Source organism: Halichoerus grypus, chromosome 8 (assembly GCF_964656455.1).
Source record: "Halichoerus grypus chromosome 8, mHalGry1.hap1.1, whole genome shotgun sequence".
In the NCBI taxonomy this organism is placed as follows: Eukaryota; Metazoa; Chordata; class Mammalia; order Carnivora; family Phocidae; genus Halichoerus; species Halichoerus grypus.
This window is the reverse complement of record NC_135719.1, coordinates 60225827-60247693: the sequence shown is the minus strand read 5'-3', so window position 1 is coordinate 60247693 and position 21867 is coordinate 60225827. Positions and strand designations below refer to the sequence as shown.

General features: G+C 47.4%; 1 protein-coding gene across 1 annotated transcript in view; it reads right to left on the bottom strand.

Annotated features, from left to right (window-relative positions):
• The window catches only part of ONECUT1 (one cut homeobox 1), a 35215-nt gene extending 13945 nt beyond the window's left edge, over positions 1-21270 (bottom strand). Inside the window, exon 1 of the mRNA XM_036071628.2 lies at positions 20024-21270. Coding sequence (XP_035927521.1) covers positions 20024-21128 — 1105 coding nt within the window. The 5' untranslated portion in view covers positions 21129-21270. The remainder of the gene's footprint in view (positions 1-20023) is intronic.
• Between the last annotated feature and the right edge of the window lie 597 nt (positions 21271-21867).

The following is a 21867-nucleotide window of genomic DNA, read 5'->3' as shown; positions in this document are numbered from 1 at the left end:
TGGTAGACCTGATGAATTACATGCTTATGATGTGTTATTATCTCATATAGGCCTACTGTGCATTGCAAGTCTTAGTTTATTGATCCTATTTCTTTAATTACTATCCATGTATAAGACTTTATAATATTCATGGCAATTGAAAATTATAAAGTGGAATTCCTTCAAAAATAACCTACAATTTTGACTTTTCACTAAGTTATCAGAAATTTTCCATAATTAATTTCAAATTTCAAATTAGTGGTTTTCCTTGTTTGTATTTCTGGAAAGTTGTCCAGAGAATCAAATTGTAAATGCTATTTTCCCAATGGCATGTATAATTAGTCTCACAAGGGGCTCCCAAGAGCCTGAAAGGAAAGCTGTTGGTGGCTATTCCAGGACCTTGACACTGACTGCAACCACCTTTCCCATCTCACTACCTACGACTGCCTGCCCACCACCCCTACTGAGCCACACTGCTCAGAAGTCAGTCCTAGATCCACCATAAATTTTCTTATCTCTATTTCTTTTGCTCAAGTTGTTCCCTCACCCAGAATGTCCTCCCTTGTCTTTCTTTTCTATACGAAAGTTTCCCTATGTACTCAAAGCCCAGCTCAAGTATCTCATTTTCTGCTAAGCCTCCTCCATCCCCTCTCCCATCCAAAGAGAACTCTTGTCTCCTATGCTCAGACCACCTCCCCACCATTTCCCCAGATAGTTATTTACCTACTCATCTCTCTCACTAGACCATGAGTTCCATAACAGTAGACCATGGATTATTTCTTTGGCATATTCAGCATCCTTGTTGGAAAAAATAATTTGGATGTGGCCCCACAGAAAATGGAGACAACCAAGACACAAGTCCTTAAATTTTGAAAATGTGTACAGAGAATGAAATGCCATGAGATCTTTTTAATCCTTTCACTGGATAACTTTTTTGAAGCAGTTTAATGGTGTTGTGGGGGATATTTCTAAATTGTCATTGAGAAGTCAGTGAAAGGGGGGCTGAGCCCCTGGTGAAGGAAACTGGTGCTGTCACCTCTCCGATGACTGAGTCGTAAGGTAGTTCAGGGCCAGGTGGGGCGGAGGGTGAAGTAACAGAGTGGAAGAGCAGAAGATGCAGAGGGGCTGAATTTGGGCTGGGGCAATGAAATAAGCTGGGAACAGGGCAGTCAGCCTCACCCAGATGAAGTACCTACGTGGGGGCACTGGGTATCGGAGGGCAGAAAGATACTGTGTTTGTCCTTGCTAAGTCTGGGTGGTGACTGGTCCATGCACACCTCAGTCAACTACAGGGATGCAGTCAAATCAAGGGGCACAAATCAAGGTTAGGTGAGAACAGAAAGGAACAGATTACCAGCTGTGAGCTTTTCAGCACTGAGGAGACCTCCTCCATCTTGAGTGTACTCTCAAATGTCTAACATGGAGGGGGCCCCCTCTGGCAAGTGACGGTACTTCACATTCGCCCTCTGCCTTCTGATTATCCTCCTGGCACCAGGAAGAGAAATAGAACTGGGGTGTTTATTTTCTCTTACGTTACACCTCCGCACCCACGCTGTGACAGAAAAATCCCTATTAGTCTACACTGGACCTGTTTTATGGCTGTTACATTTAAAGATTTTTTTTTTTTAATTGAGAGAGAGAAAGAATGATAGAGAGCATGAGAGGGAGGAGGGTCAGAGGGAGAAGCAGACTCCCCGCTGAGCAGGGAGCCCGATGTGGGACTCAACCCTGGGAGTCCAGGATCATGACCTGAGCCAAAGGGAGTCGCCCAACCAATTGAGCCACCCAGGCGCCCCTACATTTAGAATACATTTAAAGCACTACTTTACATAGTAACACCTGGTTCTGTGTACACACACATACACCTATCATAAACCCATGCTACATATTTCGAGCTATGCTTCTCATTCCCAGAGCTTGTAAAAACACAGATTCCTGGGTGCCTGGGTGACTCAGTAGGTTAAGTGTCTGCCTTCGGCTCAGGTCATGATCCCAGTGTCCTGGGATCGAGCCCCACATCGGGCTCCCTGCTCAGCGGGAAGCCTGCTTCTCCCTCTCCCACTCCCCCTGCTTGTGTTCCCTCTCTCACTGTGTCTCTCTGCCAAATAAATAAATAAAATCTTTAAAAAAAAACACAGATTCCTGGGCTCTACCTCAGAGTTTCTGAATCAGTAGGACTTCTAACAAGTTCCCCAGTGATGCTGGGGCATAGGTATGGGGTAAGAATTGCAAATGAACACTACTTAAACATTTTTATAACAGGTTTGTTTATTTTATGGGTATGGGTGAAGCAATTTTGAAATTATTTTAGGTGTATTATAGAATTGAGTAAATGAGTAAGCATGGGTGGCGGAGAGAGAAAGAAAGAGAGAGAGATGTTATAGATGCCAGGGTTCTTACTTTAGAGGAAGGGGCAGACAGACCTACTTTGTTTCATTGTGCTTTGTGGATATTGCATTATTATTATTTTTTTTTTTTACAAGTTGAAGGTTTATGGCAATCCTCATGGAGCAAGTTTATTAATGCCATTTTTCCAACAGCATTTACTCACTCTGTGTTTCTGTGTCATACTTTGGTAATTCTTAAAATATTTCAAACTTTTTCATTATTACATTTGTTATGGTGATCTGTGATCAGTGATTATGACTTGCTAAAGCTCAGATGATGGTTCACATTTTTTAGCAATTAAGTATTTTTTCAAGATTTTATTTATTTTTGAGAGAGAGAAAGCACGCATGAATGGGGGGGAGGGGCAGAGGGAGAAGCAGGCTCCCCACTGAGCAGGGAGCCTGATGTGGGACCATGACCTGAGCTGAAGGCAGACATTTAACCTACTGAGCCACCCGGGTGCCCAGCAATAAAGTATTTTTAATTAAGGTATGCACCTTTTATAGACATAATGATATTCTACACTTAATAGTATAGTATAAACATAACTTTTATATGCACTGGGAAACCAAATAATTCATTTGACTCACTTTATTGCAATATGTGTCTTATTGCAGTGGTCTGAAACTGAACCCACAATATCTCCAAGATATGCCTGAACAAATATGGAATAGGAGAAGGCAAGAAAAAATCCTGTGGGTATATATTGCAATTGGATGTGAAGGTATTGGTGTGAACTCATGATTTAAAAAATATGTACATAAGCGTGTTTATGTGTATATGTATATTATGTATGTATGAATATATGTGTATATTTGCATGTGTGTGTATAAATAAGCATACATATATTTCCTGGATTTTTCTGAGGGATCCCAAAACAAAGTCACCCTAGCAGCTACCCCTAGCGCCCAGGACTTCTTGGTCTCTAATATCATTCCCCAGCATAATACATTAGGAAGTGGCAGATTCTAGGGTTGGGACAGGGTAGGTAACAGATGAGCTTGGTACATCTTATTATAACACCAGAAAGTTTAAAAAAAAAAAAAAAGGACGAATGTCACAAGAACGCAGGAGCCAGATTAAAGGGGCTCCCACTGGTCAAATGTGGGATAATTTGAGCACTGAAATAGGTGAGTACAGTAATGAATTATAAAGCATCAGGGAAAAAAAGGAATGTCTGAGTTTACACCAATAATAAATGGATGTATCAATGAAAGGGAAGGGAGCTCTTACCAATGAAGAAAGCTGAGAGCTGTCTGCTAAACCTGGCAGGACTGCTGGAGATGGAGACTCATTCTGAAACCATTGTGATAAAAGACTAGATCAGGCAAGAATCAGTAGATGCTAAATCTATGGGGAATTTTTAAAAGAAGTAGGATATTTGCATCACCTTAAAGTATCTACCCATAGATTGCTTATTAGTTGTAAGAAAGAAAAAAAAACAACCCACAACAGTGATTATACAGTGGAGAAACTCGGCAACAGCTTGACTGGGTGATCGAAATGAACTCACCAGTTAAGTGAGGGACAGACAGACTTTGTGGGCCTCTAATGTGATCCTCTGAGAAGGACACACCTCACCCATGCAGCTTTCTGGGTAAGAAAGCATCACCTCAATCCCTTCACAAGGAAACATCAGTCAAACACAAAATGAGAAATATCGTTTTTAAAAAGTGGGGATCAGAGATGCCTGGGTGGCTCAGTCGTTAAGCATCTGCCTTCGGCTCAGGTCATGATCTCAGGGTCCTGGGATCGAGTCCCGCATTGGGCTCCCTGTGCAGTGGGGAGTCTGCTTCTCCCTCTGCCTGCCGCAAATAAATAAAATAAAATAAAATAAAAGTGGGGATCGTATGCGTCAAACATGTCAGTGTTATAAAAGGTAAAGAAAGGCTGTGGAATTGTTTCAGATTAAAGAAAAAAGAGATATGACAACTCACCTCAAGATTGGATCCTGTCTTGGAGGAGAATAATGCTATGTAGGACATTACCGGGTAAACTGACAAAAGTGAACTGTAGTTGCATAAGGGAAGGCTCTCTTGTGGAAATACACTCTTAAGGATTTAGGGGAAAGGGACCAAATGGATGTAACTTACCCTCAAATGGTCCATGAAAAAAATTTCTCTGTGTGTGTGTGTGTGTATGTATGTGAGAGAGAAAGAGAGAGACAGGGACAGAGAGCGAGCATGAGCACTTGACCATGTGTGCACATATGATAAAGCAAATGGGGTAAAAGCTAACAGTTGGTTGGCTGGTCCTGTTAACAATTGGGAAAAGGGTATATGGATGTACTTTGTACTATTTTTTTAAAAACTTGAAATAATTTCCAAATAAAAATTTAAAAAATCAAGCTTTTGGATAATAGTTAATGACACTGTCAACTGTAAATTCTCTATGAGCTCAATTTTGTGAAAAATAAAAAATTTAAATGTATCTTTATCTTTATACTTCTATTTATTCAAAAGATTTTATTTATTTGAGAGAGAGAGAGCGCACACGCACGAATGCACAAGCAGGGGGAGGGGCGGAGGGAGAGGGAGAAGCAGACTCCCCCCTGAGCAGGGAGCCCAACGCTGGGCTCTTTCCCAGGACCCTGAGATCACGACCTGAGTGGAAGGCAGACGCTTAACTGACTGAGCGACCCAGGCGCCCCCCTGTTTTTTGTTTTGTTTTTAAAGACTTATTTATTTTATATATAGAGTGTGTGTGTGAGCAGCCTGGGGTGGGGTGTGGCAGAGGAAGAGGGTGAGAGAAACTCAAGCAGGCTCCACCCTGAGTGCGGAACCCCATTTGAGGGCTTGATCTCAAGATCCTGAGATCAGGACCTGAGCTGAAACCAAGAGTCAGGCGCTTAACCAACTGTACCACCCAGGTGCCCCATCTTTGTACTTTTAAAAAGCTAGAAGGAAACAAGCCAACAAATCACAGGTATCATCTCTGGATTACGGAATGGATAATTTGATTTTGTTGTATTGTTTATAATGTTTCATATTTTCCAAAGCTTCTACATCTAGCACGTATTACTTTAATAACTAGAAAAAAAATATATTTTTAAAAGATTTTATTTATTTATTTGACAGAGAGAGAGACAGTGAGAGAGGGAACACAAGCAGGGGGAGTGGGAGAGGGAGAAGCAGGCTTCCCGCAGAGCAGGGAGCCCAATGCGGGGCTCGATCCCAGGACCCTGGGATCATGACCTGAGCCAAAGGCAGACGCTTAACGACTGACCCACCCAGGCGCCCCGGGATTTTTAATTTTAAAAGTTATAAAATAGTGTGTATTACCCCATTGAGGAAAGATTAGAAGGATATTCACCAAAAGGGGGGGTTATCTCAGAGTGGGGGTGTTATGGGTGATTCTTGTTATCCTTTTCCTTGATTAACATTAATACTTTATTTTTTTAAAAGATTTTATTTATTTGACAGAGAGAGAGAGAGCACAAGCAGGGGGAGTGGCAGGCAGAAGCAGGCTTCCCGCTGAGCAGGGAGCCCAACTCAGGGCTAGATCCCAGGACTCTGGGATCACAACCTGAGTTGAAGGCAGATGCTTAACCGACTGAGCCACCCAGGTGCCCAAACATTAATACTTTATAAAGGAGTTTTTTTTTTTTTTTGAGAAAATTTTTTTTTGAGAAAACTGGAATTAAAAAGTATATTATAAAAATAAGACACAAGGTGCTTGGACATGGTAGGTAGGCAACAAATAGTAAAAAACATATTTACTAAAGCTATGTCATGACAAACACAGGATCTAAAATTATATATATATACAGAATACAATAATTAACTCACCGAAAAAGAAATTCTACCTTTGTGTTGAAGGTAGTGTTCTAAAATGATACAGTAGTTGTATTTGGGTATTGTATTATTTTAAAGTAGGGAGGCTGGGTGGTAGATAGCATATATTTATATAAGGTTAAATTTTGAACAACTTTCCTACATTAAGTTGTCTTTCATAAAAGAGCTGGATTAAAGGGACCTCCACTGAAGCACTTGAGACCACTTTCAACATACCCAGAAAGGTGGTCGTCCTGTGCTACTCCTTAATTGTATCGCTCAGATAATTGCACTGGGCAGCACGCCGCTGGGTATGTAAATACATTTCTAGGAAGGCAACTGTCAGTCAAAGAGCAGAATAAAGGAAGCAAGAAGCATTCAATCTTCTCCCTAGAAGTTATTATTTGGAAGAGGCTCTTGGTTATTTTAAAAGAGGAATACACACACACACACACACACACACACACACGCACAGGCATGCACATGCATGCTCACACACTTGAAAAGTCATAGACTATCTCTAAAAGATACCCAAGAAACTGGTAACAAGGGTTGCCTCTAGGGAAGGGGAACTGGGTACTGAAGGAATAGATTAGGAGGAGAACTTGGTTTTCTTTGTATACCTTTCTGTGTTAACTTTTAAAACACGATGTGCACATAATACATACTCAAAAATAAACATCAATTAACTAAAAATAATTCTTTAAAAAATTTTGGGGCTTCATGGGGCAACGACTGTGTAAACCAGATTAGAGAAAAACAAAATTTGACTTTGGAAGGGTTAATTCCTACCCAAAACTGATGTGAATGTGACGAAAACCAAGACTTGCCAACACTTATCTCCCCTCCAACATGTCTGCGCTTCTATCCCCTCCCCGTTGGCTTTGCGCACAGACAGAGGGCTCCCGACCTACTGTTACAGGGGACTGCTTTTATTTCTCTACCAGCAGAAACAGATTTGGGCTAACCTTTGACACTGGTTCTTCAAGGCTCTTGTGGGCTCAACGGCTGGCAGCTGGTTGGAATGAAAGCACGCATCACTGCCCACCAACACTGGGAAATAAAAACCAGACCCAATGGACTGAACCCACAATCTTCACCTCATTAGCACGATGCTAACATCATGTCTCCCCCATTAAGTAACATGTTCCTGTGAGGCAGAGGCAATCTACCTGATTTTACATCTCAAATTTGTGTGGAGGCCAGAGAGCCCACCTCTCTTAAGAATATGCTTGAGAGTGTAGGCTATTCTGAAATGTTCTATCTTTATATTCACATCAACACAGCCACCCTATGGCTAAAGGTATGTCCAAGCACCCAGCATTCCAAATCAGAACCCTAGAAGTCTGTTTCTCTTTCATTTCATTCAATAAAGGTCATTTGCCCTTAAATTCACAGTATCAATGTTCTAATTCTCAACTTGGAGTTATATTAGAATCACCTGGGAAGCTTTTTAAAAAAGATTTATTCATGAGAAAGAAAGAGAAAGAGCATGCTGGTGGGTATGCCTGTGGGGGGTGGGGTGGGGGAGGGGCCGAGGGAGAGAATCCTCAAGCAGACTCCCTGAGGAGCAAGAAGCCAGGAGCTGGAGGTGGGGCTCCACGTGGGGGGCTAGATGGGGGTGCTGGTGGGGTTCGATGGTGGGCTCGATGGGGGGGGTCTCCGTGCTGGGCTTGACTTGTGGCTCGTCAATCTCATGCTCCATGAGAGCATGACTTGAGTTGAAACCAAGAGTTGGATGCTCAATTGACTGAGCCACCCAGGCACCCCTCATCTGGGAAGCTTTTTAACCAAAACATATTTTCTCCCCACCTCTCCTTCACCAATCTGATTTGCACCCTTAGAGGAATATAAAACCCTCTGCCCACTCCTCCCCAGCACTGAAAGCCTTGGAGAACACTTTTGTTATTGTTGTTGTTGTCTTTACGATTTTATTTATTTATTTTTGAGAGAGAGAGAGAGAGAGAGAGAGAGCACGCACGCACAAGCTGGGGGAAGGGGCAAAGGGAGAAGCAGACTCCCTGCTGAGCAGGGAGCCTGATGCAGGACTCCTTCCCAGGACCCTGGGATCATGACCTGAGATGAAGGCAGATGCTTAACCAACTGAGCCACCCAGGTGCCTGAGAACACTTTTGTTATTGATGGAAAGGTATTATGTCACTTAGCTGTGCTAGGGAAGAAACAAGCTTTCAGCTATATAGTAATTCAGATTCTAGAAATCTTCTGCAAAACGTATTTCAACCAGGGCCTCCACACATACTGCTGTTCCCTCTGCCTGGGGACCCCTTCTTCCATTTCTGCCTCAAGTCCTATTCATTTTCCAGATGTTCAAAACTGTCCTTTCATCACACCCCAAACTTCTCTTCATTGGCACACACACACATACACACACACAAAATAATCAAGAAGGAAACGAATAGCTCTTTGTCTCTTTTCCCCACTAGACTGAGTCTTAGGACAAATCTGCGTATATGCCGTCTCCAGTATTGAGCACACCACTGCTGTAGCTGGTGCTCAAATGAATGAAAAACAAACCCCTCTTTCCATATCTAATGAAATTTCCTCTCTCGCTTTTTTTTAAAGTTTTTATTTAAATTCCAATTAGTTAACACACAGTGTAATATGTTTCAGGTGTACAATATAGCGATTTGACACTCGCATACATCACCCTGTGCTCATCACAGCAAGTGCCCTCCTTCATCCCCATCACCTGTTTCATCCAACCCCCACCCTCTCCCCTCTGGTAACCATCAGTTTGTTCTCTATAGTTAAGAGTCTTTTTCTTGGTTTGCCTCTCTTTTTCCCTTTGCTCATTTGTTTTGTTTCTTAAATTCCACATAGGAGTGAAATCATACGGTATTTGTCTTTCTCTGACTTATTTCACTTAGCATAATATTCTCTGGCTCCATCCATGTCATTGCAAACGGCAAGATTTCATTCTTTTTGATGGCTGAGTAATATTCCATTGTATGTACATATCACATCTTCTTTTTTAAAAAATATTTATTTTTAGAGAGAGAGAAAGTGTGCAAGTGGGTGGCGGGTGGGGAGAGGGAGAGAGAGAATCTCAAGCAGGTTCCATGCCCAGTGTGGAGACTGACGCAGGGCTTGATCTCATGACCCTGAGATCATGACCTGAGCTGAAATCAAGAGTCAAATGCTTAACTGAGTCACCCAGGTGCCTCCATGCCACATCTTTATCCGTTCATCAGTTGATGGACACTTGGGCTGTTTCCATAATTTGGCTCTTGTAGATAGTGCTGAGATAAACATCCTCTTTCACATCTTATGTCCTGTCCACAATTGGCAGAACATAATTTCTAGGAGGGCTAACGTTTAGTACGTGGCTAGGAACTGCGTACAAATGCTGTGGGGTTTGTTTGGTCCAAGCTGTTTGGGTTGGGGAACCAGAAAAACAAAACAATCTTTTTCCTCTCCAATGTTAAAATTAAAAAATATTTACCTCCAGGAACAATATGGATATTTAAGATAGGAAGCCTAGTAACAAAATAAACATTTGTGAGGGCAGATCCAACAAAAGAACTACAATATCACTGGCTTGTAAAGCTACTTATCTTCTGACCTTCCCCTACCGGAGGTAACCACACTCTGGAATCTGAGTTTATTATTCATTTGTTTTTTTTAAATAGCTGTACCACATACTTATGTATCTCCAAACAATAAATTGTTCAGCACAGCTTGCTTTTGAGCTTTGGAAAAGTGGTATTGTTCTGATGTGATCTTCCATGGCTTTTTTTTTTTTTAATTCAACGTTGTTCCTAAGACTCAACATTGTTCCTAAGACTTGTATATAGCTGTGGCCCATTCATTTTCATTGCAGTATACTACTGCATTATATGAATATATCACAATTTATGCGTCCCTTGTCAATGGATGTTTGGAATGTTTCTGGCTTCTTTGCTCTTATGAACAATTCTGCTACAATCTTGTACACATCTCCAGGAACGTCTGTGAGTTTACCTAGGGTATATGCCAAAGAGTAAAACCACTGGATAGGTATAGGTTCAGGGTTATGAGACAGTGCCAAATTATCTTTGGAAGCAATGGTCCAAATTTACATTCCCAACCAGCCAGCAGTGTACAAATTCCTGTTGATCTAAATCCTCACCAACAACTTGTATTATTAGGACACGGGAATTGTAATCTCAAACTGTAGCATATTTGTGCCAGAAGGCGGCACTCCTGACTGGACGGGCTGCTTTCTCTTGACCATGTGACAGTAGAACCTGATCTGAGACTTTGCCCAGGAGATGAGCCCTTGGACCTTACACCTGGTTGAACCCTGACTTTGGGACAGAGCACTAAATAGAGACAAGAGACTTTGCCGTGGACAATCTGGCATCCCAGAAGACAATCAATCATAGAAGGTGGGACATGGAAGGACCCTAAACCAAATCCTTCATCCTATATTTAAGGAGACTGAGGCCTCAGAAAGGGTAAATGACAAGTTCTCTGAGTTAACTAGTATGAGAACTTGTCTCTGGGGCTTTTGATTTTAGCCCAGGGTTTTTAACTTTAATTTGTTTGTTTTAGTAGTGTATGATGGCATAACATGATCTATTAAATCAATAATAACTGTAAGTATCCAAATAATTGCCAATTTATTTTTTAAAAGTAGTAGCTTGACTTATGTGACTGATGAATTTAGTAACTTTAGCTTCTTTGCTCATGAAGGAAACATGGATAAGGAAGCCATTTTTGCAAGGAAGGCAAACTTCAAATTCAATTGTTTCAATTCATCTCCCTCTTATGAGCCCTCATAATTAAGCTATCATAAGAGGCTGGGAACAGTTTGTGGACATTATGGTAAAACTGCCTCAGTAACTCCATATATAATCTCAGATGGCTTTACATGAGAATGCAGAAAAATACTGAAAAGGACCGATTTGCATCTGAGGTAGACTTAGCAGTCTTCAGAGTGTGCATAACAATCAAACGGGGCATGATCCCGTGCAGAGGAATCTGTCCCCTCACATCAAAGGCCATAAAAGTGGACCTAGGGAAGGGTGCTTATGTGAAGGGAAGTGGCCTCAGAAGCCTTCAGTGGACATTTTCATTCTGGAGCTGTTGACTTCAGGAATTCCCTCCCCAGTCCATCTGCCCAACTCCTCCCTATGCTGAGAATCCACTTACCACATAAAAATATCTCTGGGTTTAACAATGTCTGTAGGCTGGCAATAAAGGCTTTCTGTGAGGTGCCCCTTCTTCTTTTTTTTTTTTTAAAGATTTTATTTATTCATTTGAGACACAGAGATACAGAGAGAGAGCACATGTAGGGGGAGAGGCAGAGGGAGAGGGAGAAGCAGGACCCTGGGATCATGACCTGAGCCGAAGGCAGATGCTTAACGACTGAGCCACCCAGGCGCCCCTGAGGTGCCCCTTCTTAAATGTCAGGATAAAACTCAGGAGCTGCTTGTTACTTTGGGGTGGGGGGCTTAGAAGGAAAGAACACCAAGAAATTTTGCTAGGAATGCTAACCGAACTACCGAGGTGCTCCTGGTTCAGGTTTTCCTCCTAGCAGTCATTTTAATCAGCACTTCCCCTACTTAATGAGCTTGTAGTGCCATTACATAATCACCCGGCTCGCTGGATTAATGATGAAAAGAGGAACTGATTTTTCCAGTTGCATCATTTGAAGTAAATGTTAACTTTCTTTCTGAGTCCTTAGTTAACCGCATTAGTGTGACAAATATGTCTTTGTCTAGCATAGTAATTAGAATTTAATCACTTTAACTGCATCTTAATTATCCCAAATGAATTGAAAGGACATTTAATAGCAAAGATTAAATTGCCTTAATGAACGATTTTGTGACTCCATCAATACTTGAATCGCGTTTAGCCACTCCTCTCACGCACTTCACCTGCAGTGAGCACGGAGGTCACTAGGTGGCGCGCTTCACTCGTTTATTTATTTAATTTCCCCCGCCATTGATCTGTTTTTAGAAGACAACAGGAAAGAAAGCGAAAAGCTCATAGTTTATTGTGTTCCTTTGATAACCTCTCTTTGGGACTATGAGATCATCACCAGATGCAAAAACGAAAGTGGTGATTTCAGAAACTGTCGATTCTGTGTACCCTATGGCATATGCAAAGGAAAATGAGAGACACATGGATAACTGTAAACACCCAGTATTTGAGGGAGATTTTAAGTTATCCTCTGGATGATTGCCAACTTACATACAGAGTTTTAGTTAATTTATTATTTTTTTGTGCAGAGTCCTAAAACATGAGTAACAGGCAACCTTGGAATAGCAAGACAGGCAGTGATCTGAAGCAAAGAAATGTAACTGCTGTGCAAATGTAGATTTCAGAACATCAATGCCTGAAAGTATGGGAGGTTTGGGCCTTTGGGCCCTCCTCCAAGCAGGAGTCCCAGTGGACCAGTCCTACCCACAGAACACATCTAATGATTGGTTCTTGCCCATCAATAATTGTTTAAGTGAACGAATGGATAGGGAGGCTTGGGTTCCATGTCTAGCTCTCATACTGCCTTTCATTCCCTCTGGCTGCTTCTTCAAAAGACAGCAATAAAGAGTCTCTCTTATAAATCTTGAGTAAAAAAGAAATAATTTCCATAAGTAACCTTCCTTGAGAGTTGCAGAGGAGGAAACACACTCTCCAGTTTCAAGACCTTTATTATGCAGACACTTTCTAGATCGAGGGTTTATGATAGTAAAATCAGACATTTCCACATTCTAGGTCCACTGACCTGGTGGATCTGTACTAGCACACACAGGGTGGAGAGTAAGAGGGTTCCGGGCTTTGAGCAGGGAAAGCTGAGTTCAGTGTATCAGTGCTTCCCAGATATAAGTTATGTAACCTCAGTGAACATAGAAACAGGGAAAATAATAGTAACTACCACATAAACTGGTGGCTCCCCAACTGTGCTGCTCATTAAAATCACCTCAGAGCTCTTAAAAATCCCAATGCCGAGGTCATGGCCTGGGTTTTAGCAAGGAATCATATTTGTAAAGATCCCTAAGAGATTCCAACATGCAGCAAGATGTGGGAGCCACTGAAATAGAATATTAAATTAGAACATCTATGTCCTAGTACAGTACCTGACTAACAGAACATACACAACAGACATAAGCTCCTTCCTTAACAAATGCCATGACAAATTGGATGGGTAGTATTTCAGGGACTGGTTCTGTTCAGCTGTTGGTTTACCAAACTGTCTCATCTAAAGGAGAAGAAAAATTCTAGAAGCTAATTTTTTTTCCAACTTTATGATAATGTAACATCTTTTGGGAGGAACATAAGAGATGAATCTATAGCAAGACTCAGTGATAAAACATAAATTCCTATGTTTGTATCAAATCATCAGACTGTCTTGTGATTGGTCTAATCATGTAATCCAATCCTATCACTTCAAGAGGAAATTAAACCTCATTAGTATTTACTTGTCACAAAATAAAAACGTGTGCAAATCTATTGATAGAAGACAGGAATTTATGATTGTGCAATAAATTCACATGCATAAGAAATCAGTTTTTTCTTTTTACTGAACTCTATGAGGCTGACACTTTTCATATAGAAATAGTGTTTTTCTTCTCCCAAAGGTGCTTATTTATCTTATTTAAATAGAGACATTAGGAAAATAGTATTTAATGAATACTTGTTGAATGCTTTTATCCAGAATTATGAGAAATCTATCCTAACTACCATGACTTCAGTAAGACTCTTCTTCTATTGCTACCCTAGGCTGGGGACCATTCCATTTTACCAAGAGTGTGGAAATTCTGCTGTTTTAATTGGAATGAAACTAGTCATTTCTCATCCAATCCATCAAGGCTCCTTGGTTGATTTAAAGCATTAACTTGGTGTTTAACTATTCCAATATGCAGAGTTTACAAAGAGCACTGAGCACTTACTTGAAGGGCAAGGCTTCTAACTATGGATTTTGAGGAGCAAGACACAGAGAACCTCTTTTTAAATTACCCAACTCCATCAGACTTGAGGATTTTCCTTCTTACAAGGAAATCAAGAATAAATTTTACGGATACACTCTGTAAGAACTATTTCTTCTGAGAACTTTGGGTAGCAATGTCTTTTTGATTAGCTGAATTTGCCATGAACATGGAAATGATGACATCAAAACAGCTCATGTAACAACCTTCTTAAAGACCTCGTAGATTAGAGATGACTATAGATTTTCCCCAGCACGGATCAAAGGGATTGAATTGAACGTTTTAGCTTAATGATCCAACCCCTGTCACACCCATAGGGACTCGAATTCCGATTTTATAAGCAGGTGTGCACGTGTACTCAGACACACAGAGAAAGCTGCCGGGGAGAGAAGAAAAGATCAATCATCTGATCGACGCGGATAGGTTTGATCTTTTTGATTACTTGACTGTGCTGGTATATATTCCTGGCGGGGCCTCAAGATTTCTCATAAACTTCAGAATATTAGCTGTTAGTTTTCACTTCCTTACTACAACTCTTCAAAGGCATTCTACCCACTTTCCAGCAGCAAAGAGAAACGGGATCAGGCTAGCGCTGGTGGAGCCCTGTCCAGGGTCCTGACACCGCACCAAGGCTCCAGGCCCGTCAGCCTACAGAGGCCCTTTCACCCACCCCACACGAAAGAAAACAAAGCCCTCCAAGCTCAAAGCCTCAGGGCTGCCTCCTGACTCCCATCAGTTAGCTAGAAGGGGAAACAACAAAACAAAGGAACCACTAATCCACGCTCTCACTACTACATCCTCCAGCCCCAACCTCCTACTCCTACTACGCAAGACCCACCAGGATCACCTTCTTTACTCTGACCCTGCTTTCCTCAAATAAAAACATGCCAGCAAAACTATAATTTGGATAGAAAATCCAAACGCACATCTTGTTGAGAGAGGTCAGAGTTGGGGTGTACTTTGGGGGGATGGCAATTTTGTCTCATCAGTGGGGTAATACCCAGACATTGTTGGGGACCAAGATAGATTCCTCCTCCACACCCCTTTCCTATCAAAAAATAGTTGCTGTTTTGCAAATCACCAGTACAACGATGTTGTAAAAACAAAGCCACAGCAAGCATCCCTTTCCTCTTCACAGGGTGTTGAACCGAGAGCTTGTTTGGTGGCCAGCAGCAGCCCGCAGGGGGCGTGCGGAGCTATCTCAGCACACAGCCCATCAGGTTCCCCGGGGAAGGTGAGCCCCATGGAGGGCATCTGGGAGGGCAGGATGCCAGCTCCCTGCAGGGCACTAAGGATCAAAGCTTGAAGATGAAGAAAGATGCAGCCTGGGCTTTGAGTTACTTTGCTGCTACAACTGGTATTGTTGGCACAGTCTGTCCCAAGTGCCAGTTGCAAAATAGCTATGGCAGGGCCTGGGTCTCTAGTGACCACTACAGCCCTGGGGCCAGTGGGTTGCTCTGGCTGCCCTAATCACCCTTTGGGCATTTCTAAGGGGCCTGGCGTTTGGGGCTGCACCCACTGGTGGGACCATCAGAATGGGGCCATCAGAATGGGGTTATTTGTCTCAGGCATCCATCCTGTGTGTGCGGACACTAGGGTCACCACGCAATAACTACCAGGCCTCCTCAAGCCTCAGAAGCAGGTCTTCCTACCATTGTCAAATAGTCGGCTCCAATCTTCACCATATGCACACTTCTTAACACTAGGCATTCCTTCCTCCCTTCACTGGGGTTTGTGCTCCCTAGTGGGGACTGTAAGAAGGAACTATTGTCCCCAAACTCTCAAGGGGTCAGGCATGAGCTGAGAGAAAGGCCCATGAAGAGCATTTTGGTGACTGGGGTGAGAACTTTTCGTTTCCTGCTGTGCTGGTGTATATGTGTTGAGGGGGTCCCCAGCCCACTCCCTGGGCACATGGCCACCATTCACCCTCAGAGGGTGGGGGTTCTTTGGGACTCCTCCTGACAACTGGCTGCCCCCACCATTGCAAGTCGGGAGGAGGCCACCCTAAGCCTTTGGAGGAGGCACTCCTTCCCTTCCCCTCCAAACCTCCCTCCCAGGCAGTCCCCCTGGCTCTGGGACTGTGAGGCAGAAGGGGTTGGCCGCGCCCCGCAGGCCCTTTGTTCAAACCGCAGCCGCTGGGAGTAGCTGCACTGTGTGAGAAGTGGGGCGAGAGGGAAGCAGTCCGCTTGGTGTCTTCTCTTGGGCCCAGGAACCCTTCCAGCTCCCGAGTCCCAGTCCTGGTTTTTCTCCTGGCCCAGGAGTCTGAGATTTGGGGAAGTGAGGTTCCCAAAGCCCAACACTGCACTCCTACTTCTTGTCTCACTTGGCCCAGGGAAGCGAGGGACAGTTGAAATGTCACCCACCAGGATAAATATTAACAAAAAGCAAATGGACTTGCGTGGAGGCCAGTTATCAATCAACCAGACCGCAAGGCCACTTACGGCAAACACAACCCAGGTTGGTCCCTGCGAGACTTTCTCATGGCCACCTCCTGGGCCGAACATTCCCCCCCCCCCCCCCCCCCCCCCCCCCCCCCCGCTCTCCTTCAGGTCGTCCCGGGGCAAATTCTGGACAGGAAGGGGGCGCAGTCCCAGATGCCAGACACCAGGCAGTCTCCCAGCTGCTGTTTGGAGGTACCCTTCCTTCAGGTACCCCAGGGTCAGAGGGGCCCAGCACCCACCCCTGCCCAACCCGCTGGGCCTTGCCTCCTCAGTCCGCGGTGCTGTGCCCTCTGGTGGGTGCGCGTTGCAGCCTCTTCAAACGCTGACCGCTCCCTACTGTGGCCAAAGCCTTCTGAAATCTTTAATTGGAAACTAATCTCTTCAAGTCTTAATAGGTGCCCACTCAGAGGGGAGGCGCCCACCCACCGGTATAGTCCAGCCCGCCCACCCCACCTCGGATGAGATGTGGCCGGGAGCCTAGTTGCACTGTACTTTAATGGGGCAGCAGCAACTATTATATTGAGGGAACACGTATTGATTTTTTAAAGGTAGTTAATTTGGTGAGAATTTCCTCCTGTCTCCCATCTTCCACCAAGCCAATGTAATTTTGTGAGGAGAAGGCGCGTCCCCAAACATGCTGCCAAGTGTGGAGGTTTTGACTCTCTGCAACAGGCTTCGTGGAACCTCGTGTACAGGGACGGGCGTGGAGAAGCCACTCTTCACCAATGAGCGAAGGAACCGCCCGAGGGGTAAGGACAAGGTTGAGGGGTCTTTAGTATAACAGCGAGCCAAACTGCAAGGGGCACCCCTGTGCGCGGAGGCTGGTGGTGGGGAGGCGCAGGCAATGTCTCACAGCCTTGGCCAAAGTGCCCTGCAATGCGTTTGTTTAAATCTGTAATCGGGCCTACTAGAGATCATTTGGAGAGTCCAGGAAACGGCCTCACTCCCCACCCCCGAATGAAAATGTTAAAGGGAAGGCTCATTGTTTTTTGGTGGTTTTAAAATAGGTCGTGGTTCCTGCAGTGTAATGGGATTGCTCCGCAAGTGCCCCCATCCCAGCCTTTCCCACCCCTTCAATTAAGTTAAAGAAAGGAAAATTAAATACTCGACGCTCCATCCGGGTCCTAGTACGCGATTCCACTTGGGACTGGGCGCCAAATTTTGTCCTGTCAGAGTCTCCGATTTTCCTTTTATTTTTTCCAAAGAAAAAGGCCACGTGCCTCGGGCGAGCCGGGCTCATCTTAGGCTACTGGGTGCCAGAGTGTCCTGGGTCCGGTGAGCACTGGCTGGCATGGGGCCCATGCCTCCACCGGAGGGTCTCAGTACTAGTGCTCCCGCTTCAACAGCCCTGCGGCGGTGCTCACGTGTGTAGGTCAGAGCGCGCTCGCGCTGATGCGAGCGCAAGGCCGGGTTTCCGGGGGTCACCTCTGAACAGAACCTGTCAGCCTGATTTTCCAGAGGGCGACTGGGGGCAGTGGGGAAAGGCGGTCATTGAAGTCTCGAGCAAGCACCTTCACTAGGTGGGGGGTAACAAGCTTGGGGGGGGTCCCTTTTCATTTCCAACCCTTTCCTCCATTTCTCCCCACCCCACTGACAGGCCTATATGAGCACTGCCTGGGTACAAGGTTCTGAAGCTGGACGTGAGGCTGACGTGGGCTTGTGAAAAGACACTACTTTGGGCGCCGCAGAGGCTGAGCAGTCAGGGAGAAGGGTATCTGTTTCTCCCACCCCTTCTAGAACCTGAGCTGCCCTCCAGTCTCAGTCAGCTTACGGGGGTGGGAGGCGATATGGTGGATGCACACAGGACTAGGGAATGGATTCGTGGGAGCCCCAGAGGGCACCTTGTCAACTTCCCCCTTTCCCTTCGTGTCCCCCTCTCTCCACCTCTCCTGACTTCCAGGCACAAGCGGCAGTAGCCTGCGTGGGGATTTTGCTTGGAACCAGGGAGCACAGGGCTGGGCTGGAAAACCTGGCGGGGCAGAGGCTCATGAACTGGGGCACGCGGGAGGGAGGCCAACAGTGCCCAGACCCAAAGAGTGCTTTGGGGTTGCTTCCGGCTCCGGCCGCAGGCTCACTGGCACGCCGGCACCTGCCTCCCTCTAGCTTCTCATTGGCCTGCATGAGGTGGGGGAGGGGGCTCTGGCCTCTCGTTTTGATTTTAGACTGTGAAACGGCTCAGTGCCCCCGGCTCTGAGCGGATTGACTGTCTCTCATTCTCCAGGGACGAATTAATGGAGAACGATCAGTTAATTAACAAACCCTCATTCCGGCTTTTACCTTTCTCCTAGGCCAGGACTCAGGCCAGGGCACCAGCCTGAGACTGGGGTGGGGGGAGTAGCACGGACCCAGGAGTCAATCAAGTCGGCAGGGTCTCATCAAACCGGTCCGCCCTCGGCTGCCCTTGGCTCTACCTCCCCGTATGTCCTCTGCCCTCGGGGGTCGCCAAATCAGCTTGAAATCTCTGGTGTGATTCAGACTGGGCTAAGCTGTCCCCTCGGCCAGCTTCCTGGAGCCTTTCTTGCACCTTGGCTTAGAGAGGCTGAGAAGGCTAGGCGCTGTCTGTGCAGCGCCATGGAGACCTTCCAGCTCAACTCGGAAACACCCGGGCCTCCGGGTTTGGGGCCGGGAGACCTCTGCTCGCAGACTTGGGAGTCATGTCCACACTCCCACCCCCATGCATGGGGATACATTCGAAACCATGCAGAGGAATAAAACGAAATGTGAAGTCGTAAATGAGTCCGCAGCAAAGGCGGTCCCTGGGCTCAGCTGTAAGCGCCCTTGCTGCTCCCCCCGCCTTCACCCTTACCTCGGCACCATCTGCCTTCCTCTCCTTTCCACAGCCAGTTACCAGGGCAGAGTGCTTGCTAACTCTTAAACAGCTTCGGCGCCAAACACAGACCTTCCCGCGGCTTCGGAACCTTTTACCGGAACTCTCAGAGTGTGCTCACCATCCCTCCCACCCCTGCCTCACGCCAATACAGTGAGAGCGGGGGTGGGGGTGGGGGGTGGAGGGTCACCGCACCAAGTTCAGCCAAACGTGGGCGTGCGGCTCCGGCAGGCTCCAACCCAACGCCCGGGTATATGCCAGGGGTCCTAGCTGGCAGCATCTGCGCACAGTTCCACACACGCGTTGTCTCCCTCTTCCCAAACCCGGAGTGCCCAACTGAGAAGCGACTCACAGACCGTGTCCGGCCAGGTGCGGGGGTTTCTCTTCGCCTCCTGCCGTGACCGCCCCCAGCAGTCTCCGAGCACAAATGCGTCCCCGCACTAGCCCAGGCCGTACCGCTCAGCTCCCGGAGCCTACCACAGACCAATGCAGAGTCCTGGAGGAGGCGGTCTGCTCCCGGGAGCCGTCGCTGGCTCTTCCAGGCCCAGGGAACTACCCACCTCCCTTTGGGGAAAGGAGGATGGGATGATGCGTGCCCAGCTCTCTTTTTCCTTCCCTCCTTCGGTCTCTTTAGCTTCCCCAATCCCTTATCTCCCCACGCGCCCAGCTCCTTGGCCCGCTCACCTGCTAAGCGGAGCGCAGACATCCGCTGGAACTCCGGCTCCTGCAGCCACTTCCACATCCTCCGGAAGGTCTCCCGGCCGGACTTGAGTTTGCTCCAGGGTTTGGGGTTGCGCAGCAGGTCCGAGAGGGTCCCTTGGGAGCGGCAGAGCACCCTCTGCGCGAAGATGGCCTGTGGGATGCTGTAGCGCTTGAGCTCGGTGGTGATACGCTGCGCCACCTCTTTGGTATTGATCTCTTCCATCTGCCCTGAATTACTTCCATTGCTGACCTGTGCGCCGGTCACCGAAGGGTTGGGCTCCCGGGCCGTGCCCAGGAGCTGCCCGTGGCCCTGGGCGTTCAGGTGGGCGTGGGGGTGGTGCGGAGGAAGGCCGTTGATGGGCACCATGCCTGCCGAGGTGGGCGTGAGGTGCTGCTCCCCGTGACGGCCGAGCATGGCCGGGTGGTGGGCTTCAAAGCCGTTCGGGGTGAGCATCTTGTCAGTGGGCATGGCGGCGCCCGGGTGGGCATAGTGAGGGAGCCCTTGCTGGGAGTTGTGGATGCCGCCGAGACCGGAGCTGGAGAGGGGCGAGAGGCTCTGGCCCATGCCGGCCACGTCCTTGTGGTAAGGGGCATAGAGGTTATTCATGGAGGCCAGCCCGCGCTCGTCCCGCATGAGCGTGAAGCTACCGCTCACATTGCCCGCCAGGCGCTGGTGGTGGTGCGGGTGGTGGTGGTGATGGTGGTGGTGGTGATGGTGAGGGAACTTGTCCGAGACGGTGGAGATGGGCGGCAGCGGCTGCAGAGGGGTTAAGGTGGTGTAGGTGGTGGGCATGCTCATACCTGGGGGAGTCTCGCAGGCCATGGTCATGGTGGGGTGCAGGGGGCCGGCCAGGCTGTGCTCGGGGGCCCGGTGGTGGTGGTGGTAATCGCCGCCGCCTCCACCGCCGTCCAGCAAGGACGCCATGCCCATGGAACGCGGGTGCGCGGGGGGCAGGTGGCTGCCACGGTGCGCCACGGAGCTTCGCGCGTGGGGACTGCCACCCAGGAGATCGGCAGGAGCGGGCACCGGCTCATGGCTCACCCCGTGCAGCTCGCCGATCGCCTCCATGGTCAGCTGCGCGTTCATCGTGATCCGGGCGAGCGGGCGGCGGACACAACATCGATGAGGCCGGGCAGAGGCGGCGAAGGGCGCACGCAGTCCGGTCTTCACATCGGCTGCCGGCGACTGTTGCCTTCCTTCCTTCCTTCCTCTCACTGTGGGGCTCTGTCTCCCTCTCTGTGTGTCTCGCCTTCCCTCTTGCCCCCACCTTCCCCTCTGCGTCCTCGGCTTTTTTTTAAATATTAATTTCCAAAAAGGATCCGTGCCGTTGGGCGAGCGTGGCGCCCCCAGCCCGCCCGCCCCTGGCCCCCTCTCGCCCCTCTCCTTCTTAGAATTCTGAGGCCCCCAGCTCCCCTGACGCAGTCCGTGCGTCTTCCGCGGCTGCTGTTTGTCCGCGCCGCTGGCCAGCTCCAGCCATGGCTCGGTTACTGTTGCAGACTCTGTGGCCGCGGTTCCGCCGCAGCCGCCGCCGCTGCCGCCGCCGCCGCCGCCGCCGCGGCCCGCCCTCACGCCCGCCGGGCTCAGCGCGCAAGCGCGCGGCTCGGCCCCGCCCCCTGAGCCCCAGCGCGCGCGGCCCGTGACGTCCCGGTACAAATGATGAAGGGAGGCCCCCGCGCCTTAACTGCGGCGCCGGGTGGCCCTGGAGCGGCGCGCACGTGCGAAGGCCTGGCGTGGAGCGCAACCTGGGGCAGCCAACGCAACCCCAGGAGACTTACGCCCCCCTCGGCTCTCAGGCTGGGGTGGGCGCTCACCCAGCAGCACTTGC